Source organism: Mustela erminea, chromosome 9, assembly GCF_009829155.1.
Source record: "Mustela erminea isolate mMusErm1 chromosome 9, mMusErm1.Pri, whole genome shotgun sequence".
NCBI lineage: Eukaryota > Metazoa > Chordata > Mammalia > Carnivora > Mustelidae > Mustela > Mustela erminea.
This window is the reverse complement of record NC_045622.1, coordinates 105,279,209-105,292,439: the sequence shown is the minus strand read 5'-3', so window position 1 is coordinate 105,292,439 and position 13,231 is coordinate 105,279,209. Positions and strand designations below refer to the sequence as shown.

The 13,231-nt window shown below is 50.5% G+C and overlaps 2 protein-coding genes across 2 annotated transcripts; both read left to right on the top strand.

Annotated features, from left to right (window-relative positions):
- The first annotated feature begins 1 nt into the window (after position 1).
- On the top strand, positions 2-3,379 carry C9H11orf98 (chromosome 9 C11orf98 homolog). Its single transcript, XM_032358268.1, has 4 exons — positions 2-113; positions 260-384; positions 2,849-2,946; positions 3,031-3,379. Exons 1-4 carry the CDS (start codon positions 75-77, stop codon positions 3,138-3,140), a joined length of 372 nt encoding a protein of 123 aa, XP_032214159.1. The 5' UTR covers positions 2-74; the 3' UTR covers positions 3,141-3,379.
- Positions 3,380-8,458: 5,079 nt separating this feature from the next.
- Positions 8,459-13,069, top strand: INTS5 (integrator complex subunit 5). The gene is made up of 2 exons (XM_032357041.1): positions 8,459-8,608; positions 9,924-13,069. The coding sequence occupies exons 1-2, from the start codon at positions 8,529-8,531 to the stop codon at positions 12,901-12,903; spliced, it is 3,060 nt and encodes a 1,019-aa protein (XP_032212932.1). The 5' UTR covers positions 8,459-8,528; the 3' UTR covers positions 12,904-13,069.
- The last annotated feature ends 162 nt before the right edge of the window (positions 13,070-13,231 follow it).

Sequence of the window (13,231 nt, the reverse complement as noted above, 5' to 3'; positions counted from 1 at the left end):
GCTGAGGGGCGGGACCGACGCTGACGTTACGGAGAGCCGCGCTACGGTCTGGGAGTTAGGTTCGCTGCGCAGCCATGGGGGCTCCAGGCGGAAAGATCAACCGGCCCCGAACGGTGATTGTGGGGGAGCCCCGACTTTGTTTCCTCAAGCATCCTGGGGGCCTCTCATCTCTCCAGAGATGGGATCTGTGGGCTGGAGTCGCCGGGTGCGGGGTCCCGGGTCGCGACTTCCGTCTGATTAGCATCTTCCTCCCCCTTAGGAGCTGAAGAAGAAGCTGTTCAAGCGACGGCGGGTGTTGAACCGGGAGCGGAGACTGAAGCACCGGGTGGTCGGGGCTGTGATAGACGAAGGGCTGATCACGCGGCACCACCTGAAGAAGCGGGCGTGAGTGCCAGATCCTCTTCGCTTTGCTCCCGATCGAGTCCTCTTACCCCGTCCTGCCCCCTTTCCCTGTCCTGCCGAGCGCCCCAGCAAATATCCGCTCTGCTTTGCGTGTGCACTGGCGTTTACATAAGTAGCGTTTGTGCCTCCACTCTGCTGGCCCGTCACAGGACCGGTAGCCCACAGCCTCTCTGGGTCTTGGACCCCACCAAAAATGTAAGAACTGCCCACTCACCCACCTCCCCAGGTAACATTATTGTACGTCCACATGGATTTTTTATAAATAAATTTAAAGCACACACGGGACGCCTGGGTGGCTCAGTCTGTCAAGTGTCTGTCTTCAGCTCAAGTCATGATCCTAGGGTCCTGGGATTGAGTCCTGCATCCGGCCCCTCGCTCAGCTGGAGCCTGCTTCTCCCTCTGCCTGCTGCTCCCCCTGCTTGTGCTCTCTCTCTGACAAATAAATAAGAGCTTTAAAAAATAAATAAAATCTTAAAAAAAAAAAAAGCACATAAGTGTGCATGTACTCAATTCTCACAAAAGTACCTGTAGGATTTTGTACTTTCCAAGCCCCCGCCCCACCTCCCAGCCTTGGGAAAGACTTCCCATCCCTTTCTTCCACTGATTTTTTCATCGTAAATACAGTTTTGTGGTATAATAAGAAATATTTGGTCTGACTGCAGGCACAGAGCTTCTAAAAGCCTTAGAATTTCCCGAGTGATAGGAGTGTCAATCATGCCCCCTCCAGCCCCTTTTGAGCACACCTTGGTTTATGCTAATATAACTTAGGGTGGGGCTGGTCTCCAGAAAGACCAGGTGATGAGGAGATTGGGAATTTAAGCTCCATCTACCTGGGAAGATTAAGTTCTGTAAAAACTCTTGAATAATAGAGATTTGACGAGCTTCCTGGTCAGTGAATGGGAGAAGGTTCAGGGAAAGTGGGGAGAGTATGGAAATGCCAGGACCTTACCCTGTGTGTCTCCTCCATTTGGCTGTTCTGAATCTCATTCTTTTACCATAAATAAGTAAATGCAAGTAAATGTTTCCCTGAGTTCTGTGAGCTGTTCAGCAAATTGAGTCTGAGAAGGGGATCGTGAGAACCTTGATTTATAGGTGGTCATTCAGAAGTACATCATCTGAAGTGGGGGGCAGTCTTTTGAGACTGAGCCCTTAGCCTGTGGGTTTGTTTTTTTTTTTTAAGATTTTATTTATTTATTTATTCGACAGAGAGAGATCACAGTAGACAGAGAGGCAGGCAGAGAGAGAGAGAGGGAAGCAGGCTCCCCGCCGAGCAGAGAGCCCAACGCGGGACTCGATCCCAGAACCCCAAGATCACGACCCGAGCTGAAGACAGCGGCTTAACCACTGAGCCACCCAGGCGCCCCAGCCTGTGGGTTCTGATGTTCTCTCCAGGTAGAGGTGTCAGAACTGAGTCAAATTTGCAGGATTCTCAGTTGGTGTCTGCGGAATTTGAGAATGCCTTGATGTGGGACAAGCCCCACACCTTTCTGGTGTCAGCAGTATTGAAAACAGGAGTACCTGGCTGTCTCAGTTAATAGGACATGCGACTTTTTTTTTTTTTCTCAAAATTTTTATTTACTGGGGAGGCTGAGTGGCTCTGTCAGTTAAGCGTCTGCCTTTGGCTCAAGTCAAAGGATCCAGAGATGGGGTCCCACATCTGGCTCCCCGCTCCCTCTGCCGGCTGCTCCCCTGGCTTGTGCATGCTCTCTCTCTCTTTCTCTCTCTGTGTCAAATAAATAAATCAAAAGAAAAGAAAAAAAAAAAGATCATGACCTGAGTGGAAGGCAGACACTTAAGTGCCTGAGCCACCCAGATGACCAGAGCATGCCACTCTTGATTTCAGGGTCGTGAGTTCAAGCCCCATGTTGATTGTGGAGCCCACTTAAAACATAAAAATATTGAAAATAGAGGAGAAAAATAGCTTTCCCTTACAAGTTTCTGCCATATACCAAATTTTAACATTTAATGGTGAGTACTTTATATATGTATGGGAGTAGTACTAAGAATGTTAATGGCTAAGTGTTGGAGAGATTGAACTCACTACCTCAGAACCCAGATCTGCAGTCTTTTTACTTGAATCCAAAGATGTTTTCAAAAAGACAAAACAAAAAGAAACCCAAAACAAAGACCTTTTCTTTCTTTCTTTCTTTCTTTTTTTTTTTTTTAATATTTTATTTATTTATTTAATAGACAGAGATCACAAGTAGGCAGAGAGGCAGGCAGAGAGAGAGAGAGGAAGAAACAGGCTCCCCATCAAGCAGAGAGCCTGATGCGGGGCTTGATGCGGGGCTCGATTCCAGGACCCCGGGACCACGACCCGAGCCGAAGGCAGAGGCTTTAACCCACTGAGCCACCCAGGCGCCCCTCAAAGATCTTTTCAATACCCAGAACCACCCCATGCTGATTCAGGTTAACCTGGATATTCTCGCTCCTACCACCCCTTCAGGTCCAGTGCACGTGCCAACATTACTCTCTCTGGGAAGAAGCGCAGAAAGCTCCTCCAGCAGATCCGGCTGGCCCAGAAAGAGAAAGCAGCCATGGAAGGTGAGGCCGGGTCACAGAGTGGGGGTGAGGGGGCAGCCTGGATTCCTTGGGGTTCTTCAATGCTTCCTCTTTCCTTTTGCTCAGTGGAAGCCCCCGCCAAGCCAGCCAGGACTAGTGAACCGCAGCCCAAGCGGCAAAAGAAGACCAAAGGCCCCCAGGATGTAGACATGGAGGACCTTGAAGATGAGAGCTGAATCTCTCACCCCTTCCCCCCGAAGGTTCTCAGCTGGAGCCAGAAGGACTCTGGTTGTTTCAGAGGACTTTGGAGGAAGCATTGCCCCTTTTCATTCTCCTCAGACGCCTCTTCCTTGATGGCCTCGTCACCGGCCCTGGAGAGCTGTGTTGAGAGGAAGAGAGAGGAGAAGAGAGGCTGGAGATTGGGGCTCCCTCGCAGTCAGCTCCGCTTGTAATAAAGCCCTAGAGGTCTCCCGGAGAGGCGTGTGATTTAATGTGGGGACGAACGGGAATGGGCCACAGGAAGGGGGCTGTGGGCCTGGAAATGAGACAGTTAGGACGTAAGACCCATGGAGTTCACTTGAGCTAAGCAATGAAAAGCCAGGCTCTGTGATGTTCCCATCCCCCTAGTGCGTGACACTCCCAACTCTCCGTTTCCAACAAAAATACAGATTATTACAGAGATGGTAGATGAGATAAGGGTCCTGATGTCAGCCCTGCCACTGCCTCTGTGTGACCAGAGGGGCCAAGTCACTTTTTCATGTTTGTTTCCAATTCCTTTGGTGGATTTTATAAATAGAGAATTTAGTTTTAAAACTGATTGATCTGGAGCACCTGGGTGGCTTAGTGGGTTTAGCCTCTGCCTTCGGTTCACGTCATGATATCAGGGATTGAGTCCCACATCGGGCTCTCTGCTCGGTGGGGAGACTGCTTCCCCATCTCTCTGCCTGCCTCTCTGCCTACTGTGATCTCTGTCTGTCAAATAAATAATCTTTGTTTAAAAAAAAAAAAAGATTGAGGTGCCTGGGTGGCTTAGTTGGTTGGGCCTTTGCCTTCGGCTTGGGTCATGGTTACAGGGTCCTGGGATCAAGCCCTGAGTCAGGCTTTCTTAGCGGGGAGCCTGCCCCCCGCCCCTCTGCCTACTTGCGATTTCTGTCTGTCAAAGTCTTTAAAAAAAAAGATTGATTTTAGAGTTGGAGGGGGGCAGAGGGAGAGGGGAAGCCAACTCCCTGCTGAGCCCTACAGGAGTTATTGTGGGGTTTTTTTTGTTTTTTTTTAAGATTTTATTTATTTATTTGACAGAGATCACAAGCAGGCAAAGAGGCAGGTACGGGGGGTGGGGCGGGGAAGCAGGCTCCCTGCTGAGGAGAGAGCCTGACTCAGGGCTTGATCCCAGGACCCTGGGATCATGACCCCAGCCGAAGGCAGAGGCTCAACCCACTGAGCTACCCAGGTGCCCCCCTATAGGGGTTCTGTCTCAAAAGCCTGAGATCAACTCTGAGATCATGACCTGAGCGGAAACCAAGAGTTGAGTGCTTAAACCAGGCACCCCTACTGGGTTTTATTTTTAATTTTAATTGAACTCTATGCAGGCCTGTAACTCATGACCCTGAGATCAAGAGGACATGTTGTACTGAGAGCCAGCGAGGTACCCAGGATTATATTTCCAATAAACTGCATTATTTTTCCCATTTAGCATGCAGAACTTCTGTTGCAAGCCAGGGCTGGGGTGTTTGCTTAAAGTAAAAAGCTACCTGTGTGGAGGTGTGTTCAACAGAGGAAAAGCATATTCTCTCTGTCCTGTTTAATCAGTGCAGGCTTCCTGGAAGAGGGAGGGTTTGGGCCCAGTGTTGCATCTCCCAGCCCAAATTCATATTTTGAATTTCAAACCTTCAATAAAGTTAGGAAATTAGTACAATGAACCTTTACATACGCACTCAGATTTACCAATTTATAACATTTTTCTACACTTAACTTGTTCTATCTCTATGCATTTGCAAATATGTACGTGTCCATAGATTTTTGTCTTTGCTGACTCATCTGAAAGTCCACTGCAGATGAGATTTTACCCCTAAGAACATTCTTCTATGTAGCCAAAATACTACTATCACACCTAACACATTTAACATTGGTTAATACTGACTTTTTTATATTTGAATTTCCTTGGTTTCAATAATATTCTTTTTTTAAGACTTTTTTTTAAGATTTTATTCATTTATTTGACAGAGAGAGAGAGATCACAAGTAGGCAGAGAGGCAGGCAGAGAGAGAGGGGGAAGCAGGCTCCCCGCTGAGCAGAGAGCCCCATGCAGGGCTTGATCTCAGGACCCTGAGACCATGACCTGAGCCGAATGGAGAGGCTTAACCCACTGAGCCACACAGGTGCCCCAAGACTTTATTTTTAAGTAATCTTGACACCCAACACAGGACTCAAATCCATAACACCAAGATCAAGAGTCACACATTCCACCAACTGAGCCAGCCAGGTGCCCCAGAAAAGACATTTTTAATATTTTGGCATACCTATTCTTCATAATTTTGTTCTACCCCTGTATCTAAGGCAGAAGGAGCTTGCTGTGTTGAAGAATTTCTGTATCTAGCATTATGTTAAGTCTTTTAATAAGTGGTCTCAAGTGATTTTTGTAAAACCTCTGGGAGACAGGAGACATCATACCCATTTTACAGATGAGGAAATGTGCTTCACACATTTGGGTCACTGTCTCAGGGTTACATTACTGATAAAGAGCAGAGATGAATCTAGATCTGTCCAACACCAAAACAAGGCACCTTTAGATTGTGAAATCATTAAGAGCAAGGACCACATAATACTCTCATTGCTGGAGAACTTACCTGGTTCAAAAGTCTCCTTTTGCAGATCCAAATTTGAGGCTCTGAGATGGGAAGTGTCGGGTCCCAATTTGAAGCACTGTTAGGAGCAGAAATTGTCTCATATTACTGTTCTAGAACAGATTTTGCTAGGAGGTAATATATATACTTTGTAAGTTACTGCACTTCTAAAATGTAAGAACAAAAAAGGAACCATAATTAGTCCTTTAGCTTTTGAAATACAATCACTTCAAAAGTGTTGTTGGAAAACCAACTTCCGTGCTTCAGACCCAAAATATAGCAGGAAGACCAGAGTTTGGGATAAAGAGGAACAATAAGTTTATTGGTTTGCCAGACAAAGGAGCCTGTAGCAAGCTGTGGCCTTCAAAAACTGTAAGCCCGTTGGAAGGAAGGGGCTCAGAGGAATGGGCTGGGGGGTTTTATAGGTAAATACAGAATCTAGCTGGTTTCTATAGGAATTGTATAGGTGCTGCCAGACTCCTTAGTCCTTTTCAGGGTGGTACCAGCTTCCTGAAACAAAAGGCTAAAAAAGGAGGAGAGGGGGTTTGGCAGAGAAAGGTTACTTTAAAATCAAGCTTTGCCGAAGCATTAGTATAGATTTTGATCTCTGTTCAAGTCTATGTTTTTAAGTGGTTTCAAAGGTATCTTCAGGAGCTGTCATCTGGTATCACTCTAACTCACACTTCCACTGAGAGCAGTAAGCCTTCTGGCCTCAAAGCCGATTTTCCTTTTCATTTATTTAACCAGCTATTAAGAACCTACTATGTGCCTGGCAAAAAGTGTTGTAGGGAATGAGGAGTAGCCCTCAGCAAAATAGGTAAATTTCCTGTTGTCCAAGAGCTGATTTTCTGGAGTTTATTCAACAAACGTGATAAAAATAATGAATGCTTATATGGTGCTTTCTTAACCATTGCGGGTCACTAAGTGCTATGCAATGAATGATATGGGGGAACAAAGGCTAAAGAAGTACAGCAAAAAAAAACAAAAACAAAAAACAAAAAACTTCCTTACAACTTACAGCCCATTGATGAGTACTTGAGACAGGCAGAGTGACCTTCCTCCAGGAACTCAACTGCTTCAATGGTAATACTTTGCTAGAGGCATAAGGCAACCTTTGTTTGATCTTAGCCTGACCTCCAGGATCCTCTAAGTCTTCTTTAATATATACAAATCCCTTTGGTAGTGTCCTTCATCTCTTTTCCCCCCTTCAACTGCCCCCTCCAAGATACATGTTAGCAATCATCCTCCAAGCATATGGGCCACGGATCTCATCTGAAGGGTCTCATGACTAAAGTCGTACTAGGCAGTAGTAAATGACTCCTCAAGGTCCTGGAAACCTTAGAGATTTACGCTTTCTCTAACTCCCTCCCAACTTAAAAATATATTATCAGTCACTCCCCACAACCCCAGTGCAGCTCTTCCTGCCCACAGTTCCTGACCCTGTGCTTTAAAAAACAAAACAAAACATCTTTTTTGCACAGATGTCTCAAGAATTCTTTTTCTTTTTTCTTTTTTTTAATTTAAGATTTTTATTTATTTATTTGTCAGAGAGAGAGAAAGCACAAATAGGCAGAGTGGCAGGCAGAGGCAGAGGGAGAAGCAGGCTCGCGGCCAAGCAAGGAGCCCAGTGTGGAACTCAATCCCAGGACCCTGGGATCATGACCAGAGTGAAAGGCAGCTGCTTAACCAACTGACCCACCCAGCCATCCCTCAAAAATTCTTTCTTGACCGTTGGCTCCTGGACCCCAACATTTCACATCAGTGAACATATTCCCTTGTTTCAGTTTTCACAACAAACCCTGCCTGTGAGGTAGTTGTACCACGATCATCCTCACTGGGGAAGAGGAAATAGGAACAGAGAGGGTAAAGAGAGTGCGCAGCCAGTAAGTGGAAGAGCTGGACCTTGATCTAGACAGCCTGGCTGTCGTGGGGGCTCTTCAAGAGGTGCCTATGAGCTCCTCATACAGTTACCACACTACCTATCTGCAGGGGAGAGGAGAGGTCCTGAGTTGGCAGGCTGGGGAGAGAGCAAAGCCTAAACAATGAAGACTAAACAGAGGGGCAGAAGCGCCAGCCTATGACTGGGAGAACACCTATAGCCTGGCCAGCCCAATTTATTTTGGGCTTCCTCTCTTTCTCTTTATTTCCTTTTTCTCTCCTAGGAGCCCCCCCCCCCCATTCTCTCTCTCCTTCTCTTTCTTAGGCTCCCACCCACCGTGGAGCTCAATGCTGGGCTTGAACTTACGCCCCTGAGACTGAGAGACCTGAGCTGAGATCCAGACTCCCAGGCTTAATGGACTGAGCCACCCAGCTGCCCCTCCCTCCTTTCTTTCCGTCTTTTTACCAGTTTCCCCTTCCTTTCTCTCCTTTAACTGCTTTTTCCATTGTCAGTGTTTACTTATTTAATATCACTATTAATTGATGAAATGTTCCTAGTGCTTCATTTTTTAAAACCTCGTGAGTTGAACACTTTGCATTTTTAGTTTTCGGCAAAATAATTAAATCCAACTGGGAATAGCCGCAGCTAGCTTCAGTTTGTGTCTTAAACGCCCTTTGGGGGTAAAACAGCTTGGTTGAAGCCGGGTCAGCTTCTCGCTGTCACCGTCGGGATCCCGCTCTGGGGTCCGAACGTGGTCCGGAACCAATGTAGGAGGGTCGCGGACGTCGCCGGACCGGTTTTCCTGAGAAGCCTAATCGGTGGTTCCTTTCGGGTTTCCCTCAGCGCGCATGCGCTGCCTGCGCTTCGCCGCTCCCGCCTCGGGCTCGGGCTAGGGCTCCGGGATGTCCGCGTTGTGCGACCCTCCCGGGGCCCCAGGGCCTCCCGGGCCTGCCCCGGCCACCCACGGTCCCGCGCCGCTCAGGTAGTTAGAGCCCCTGGCATCTTCCCCCATCGCGCGGCCCTGCGCCGATCCCCAGCCTTCTCGGCAGAAACCCGGATCCTACCTCGAGAACTCGCGTCAGGGTTCTCAGAGATTCCTGGTCGGGTCTTCCCAGAACTCAGGGACTGCCTCACCAAAACTCTGGGCTCCAGTGCCCGCACTCCTAAGACCTTGGTCTTGCCTCATCCTAAACCCTAACGCTTAGTTACCCCAGATTCCGGCCTTGTTCTCCCAAGAGTTGGGGATATCAGAACGCTTGGGAACCGAGCTGTCCTACCCCTTTTAGACCCGAGAGAACCCAGGGTCCCCTGACTTCATGGAGACTCCCTGGAAACCCAGGCCCGGAAACCCACAAAATGCTTCCCTCTAGCCTTTACCTTGCCCTCCAACTAAGCTACTCTCCCTCACCTTAGGGTGGTTTGTTTATTTGTTTATTTATTTAAGGAATGAGGGCATGGTCGGAGCCCTGTGAGCCCTTAGAGGATGCGGTCTTCTTTGGCAGAAAAGGCAGTAAGAGGAAGGGGACTTTGCCTCTTCCCATAACCCTGGTTTCTGAACGCCTAAGACTGAAGCCATATGTTTTGGGAGGGGAAGGGCTGAAAAGCAGGCATTACGTTGTCTGTATCCTGGGACCCCGTGATTCCTAGGCACACTGAGGATGCCTGGACGGGTGGTTGTTGATGTGGAGTTCAGGTGGTGGGTGCTTAGGAGGCTTGCAGAATATGGGAAGAAACAGGTACTAGGAAGTCTTAATGAGGGACAAGTTTGAGCTTAGGATTTTCTTTAAGAGCTTGTGTTTTGGGGGGCGCAGGCAAGCAGGAAAGGTGTTTTTAAAGCAGATGTTATAGCCACACAATATATATTTACTCAATTCATTGAATACTTAACAGAGTACTTCCCATATGCCAGGCGCCTCAATAGAAAGGTGTTCTATGTTGAAGCGCACAAAAATGCTTACTACCCTTTTGGAGTTTATAATCTGATCACTTAACCTTAGGTTTCTTATCTGTAAAGTGGGATCATACCTTATTGGGGCTGTTGTCTGGATTGGAATAATACACATAAAGTTCCTAAGAGAGTACCTTACATGAGTTACCTAGCATTGATATTATTGAAAGAAAAGTATTGGGTGATGAGTGTGAACTTGATACAGTGCTTAAGTGCTTCATGTACATTATCTTATGAAGGAGGTACAGTTATCCCTCTTTTACGTGGAAAGAAATCAAATCTCACGGGGGAACGTAATGTGTCTAACATCTTGCAGCGCTCTAAGTCTGCTTCTCTTGCTTCCTTCCAGTGCTCAAGAGCTGTCCCAGGAAATCAAGGCTTTTCTGACTGGCGTGGACCCTATTCTGGGCCACCAACTCTCAGCCCGGGAACATGCTCGCTGTGGTCTTCTCCTGCTCCGCTCTTTGCCACCTGCTCGGGCTGCTGTGCTTGACCACTTGCGAGGAGTCTTTGATGAGAGTGTCCGGGCCCACCTGGCTGCCCTGGACGAAAGCCCTGTGGCTGGCCCCCCTCACCTCCGTCCACCCCCACCCTCCCATGTCCCAGCTGGGGGACCTGGTCTAGAAGATGTGGTGCAGGAAGTACAACAGGTGCTGTCTGAGTTTATCCGGGCCAACCCGAAGGCCTGGGCACCTGTGATTAGTGCATGGTCCATTGACCTCATGGGGCAGCTGAGCAGCACATACTCAGGCCAGCACCAGCGTGTGCCCCATGCCACTGGCTCTCTCAACGAATTGCTGCAGCTGTGGATGGGCTGTCGGGCCACCCGCACATTAATGGACATCTATGTTCAGTGTCTCTCAGCTCTCATTGGTAGTTGCCCAGATGCCTGCGTGGATGCCTTGCTGGATACCTCTGTCCAGCATTCCCCACACTTCGACTGGGTTGTGGCCCATATTGGCTCCTCTTTTCCTGGCACTATCATCTCCCGAGTTCTCTCCTGTGGCCTTAAGGATTTCTGTGTTCACAGTGGGGCTGGAGGTGGAGCTGGTGGCAGTGGTGGAAGCTCTTCTCAGACCCCCTCTATAGACCCGTTCCCTGGATCTCCTGCTATCCCTGGGGAGAAACGGGTGCCCAAGATTGCCTCAGTTGTAGGCATCCTAGGGCACCTGGCCTCCCGCCACGGAGACAGCATCCGCCGGGAGCTTCTTCGAATGTTCCATGATAGCCTGGCAGGGGGCTCTGGGGGCCGGAGTGGTGACCCGTCCCTTCAGGCCACAGTTCCTTTCCTATTGCAGCTGGCGGTCATGTCACCAGCTTTGCTGGGCACCGTCTCTGGAGAGCTGGTGGACTGCCTTAAGCCCCCAGCTGTACTGAGTCAGCTGCAGCAACACCTGCAGGGATTCCCCCGAGAGGAGCTGGACAACATGCTGAATCTGGCTGTGCACCTGGTGAGCCAGGCCTCGGGGGCCGGTGCCTACCGCCTCTTGCAGTTTCTGGTGGACACAGCTATGCCTGCCTCAGTCATTACTACCCAGGGCCTGGCTGTGCCGGACACTGTACGTGAGGCCTGTGACCGGCTGATCCAGCTGCTGCTGCTGCACCTGCAAAAACTGGTTCATCACCGGGGAGGGTCTCCTGGGGAAGGGGTGCTGGGCCCGCCCCCACCCCCCCGCCCTGTGCCCTTTCTAGATGCGCTAAGGAACCACGTTGGAGAGCTGTGTGGAGAGACGTTACGATTGGAGCGGAAGCGCTTTCTCTGGCAACACCAGCTCCTGGGCCTGCTCTCTGTCTATACTCGGCCTAGCTGTGGACCTGAGGCCTTGGGCCATCTCCTGAGCCGGGCCCGAAGCCCTGAAGAGTTGAGTCTGGCCACCCAATTATATGCAGGGCTGGTGGTCAGTCTTTCTGGCCTCCTGCCTCTGGCTTTCCGAAGCTGCCTGGCTCGGGTACACGCAGGGACTCTGCAGCCTCCCTTCACTGCCCGGTTCCTGCGTAACTTGGCACTGCTAGTGGGGTGGGAACAGCAGGGTGGTGAGGGCCCTGCAGCCCTCGGGGCCCGGTTTGGGGAGTCTGCATCAGCCCATTTGTCTGACCTGGCTCCTCTCCTGCTACATCCTGAGGAGGAAGTAGCTGAAGCTGCTGCCTCTTTGCTGGCCATTTGTCCCTTTCCTCAAGAAGCCCTGTCCCCGTCCCAACTCCTGGGGCTGGTGAGAGCTGGAGTACATCGCTTTTTTGCCTCTCTGAGGCTGCATGGCCCCCCAGGTGTGGCATCGGCCTCTCAGCTTCTTACTCGCCTCTCTCAGACCTCCCCAGCTGGGCTCAAGGCTGTCTTGCAGCTGCTAGTTGAGGGAGCCTTACATCGGGGCAACGCAGAACTGTTTGGAGGGGAAGTGGATAGGGACAACGAGACTCTTTCGGTTGTCTCCGCTTCTTTGGCCTCTGCCTCCCTGTTGGACACAAACCGGCGGCACACTGCAGCTGTGCCAGGGCCTGGAGGGATTTGGTCAGTTTTCCATGCTGGAGTCATAGGTCGTGGCCTAAAGCCACCGAAGTTTGTCCAGTCGCGCAATCAGCAGGAAGTGAGCTATAACACCCAGAGCCTGCTCAGCCTCCTGGTGCACTGCTGTAGTGCTCCTGGGGCTACTGAATGTGGGGGCTGCTGGGGGGCTCCCACCCTGAGCCCGGAGGCAGCCAAAGCAGTGGCAGTGACCTTGGTGGAGAGCGTGTGTCCTGATGCAGCTGGTGCTGAGCTGGCCTGGCCCCCTGAGGAGCATGCCAGGGCCACAGTGGAGCGGGATCTCCGCATTGGCCGTCGCTTCCGGGAACAGCCCCTGCTCTTTGAGCTGTTGAAGCTGGTAGCCGCTGCTCCCCCAGCCCTGTGCTACTGCTCCGTGCTCCTGCGGGGGCTACTAGCCGCCCTTCTGGGTCATTGGGAAGCCTCTCGCCACCCTGATACAGCTCACTCTCCCTGGCACCTGGAGGCATCCTGCACCCTGGTAGCTGTCATGGCAGAGGGATGCCTCCTGCCACCAGCCCTGGGTAATATGCACGAGGTATTTAGCCAGCTGGCACCTTTTGAAGTGCGTCTGCTGCTGCTCAGTGTCTGGGGCTTTCTCCGGGAGCATGGACCATTGCCCCAGAAGTTCATCTTCCAGTCAGAGCGTGGCCGCTTCATCCGGGACTTCTCCAGGGAGGGTGGCGGTGAGGGTGGACCTCATCTTGCTGTGCTGCACAGTGTCCTCCACCGCAACATTGACCGCCTGGGCCTTTTCTCTGGCCGTTTTCAGGCACCTTCGCCGTCCACTCTCCTTCGGCAGGGGACATAGCCTTTTCCGAGCTTCGGAAGCCAAGGGAGGTTGAGCAGTGAGAGAGATGGGCTAAGGTGCTGCAGAAAGGTGGAGGTTTCTCTTCTAAAACCCTAGGCTAAAGAGCGCTGTCACTTTTTTCCTCCCCCACTTTTTTTTCTAAATAAAATTTGCCGAGTTGAGAAAAGCAGAGTCCAGTGCCTCTGTCTGATGCTTAGAGCTGGTAAAGTCGGACAGCGCCTGGCTCTGGACAATCCCACCCCCCGCCCGCAAGCCACGCCCTTGGGCCCGCCTGACGCGGGCGTTTATTGTGTGCGCTCTGCCAATGGGACAGTCGCCCGGCCGCTCT

What these genes read in the sequence shown, in the direction of transcription:
- C9H11orf98 (XM_032358268.1), top strand. Translation starts at nt 75, where the DNA reads ATGGGGGCTCCAGGCGGAAAGATCAACCGGCCCCGAACG. An exon ending in CACCACCTGAAGAAGCGGGC is followed by an intron (nt 385 to 2,848) that starts GTGAGTGCCAGA and finishes CCACCCCTTCAG; the next exon opens with GTCCAGTGCACGTGCCAACA. An exon ending in AGAGAAAGCAGCCATGGAAG is followed by an intron (nt 2,947 to 3,030) that starts GTGAGGCCGGGT and finishes CCTTTTGCTCAG; the next exon opens with TGGAAGCCCCCGCCAAGCCA.
- INTS5 (XM_032357041.1), top strand. Translation starts at nt 8,529, where the DNA reads ATGTCCGCGTTGTGCGACCCTCCCGGGGCCCCAGGGCCTCCCGGGCCT. An exon ending in CACGGTCCCGCGCCGCTCAG is followed by an intron (nt 8,609 to 9,923) that starts GTAGTTAGAGCC and finishes GCTTCCTTCCAG; the next exon opens with TGCTCAAGAGCTGTCCCAGG.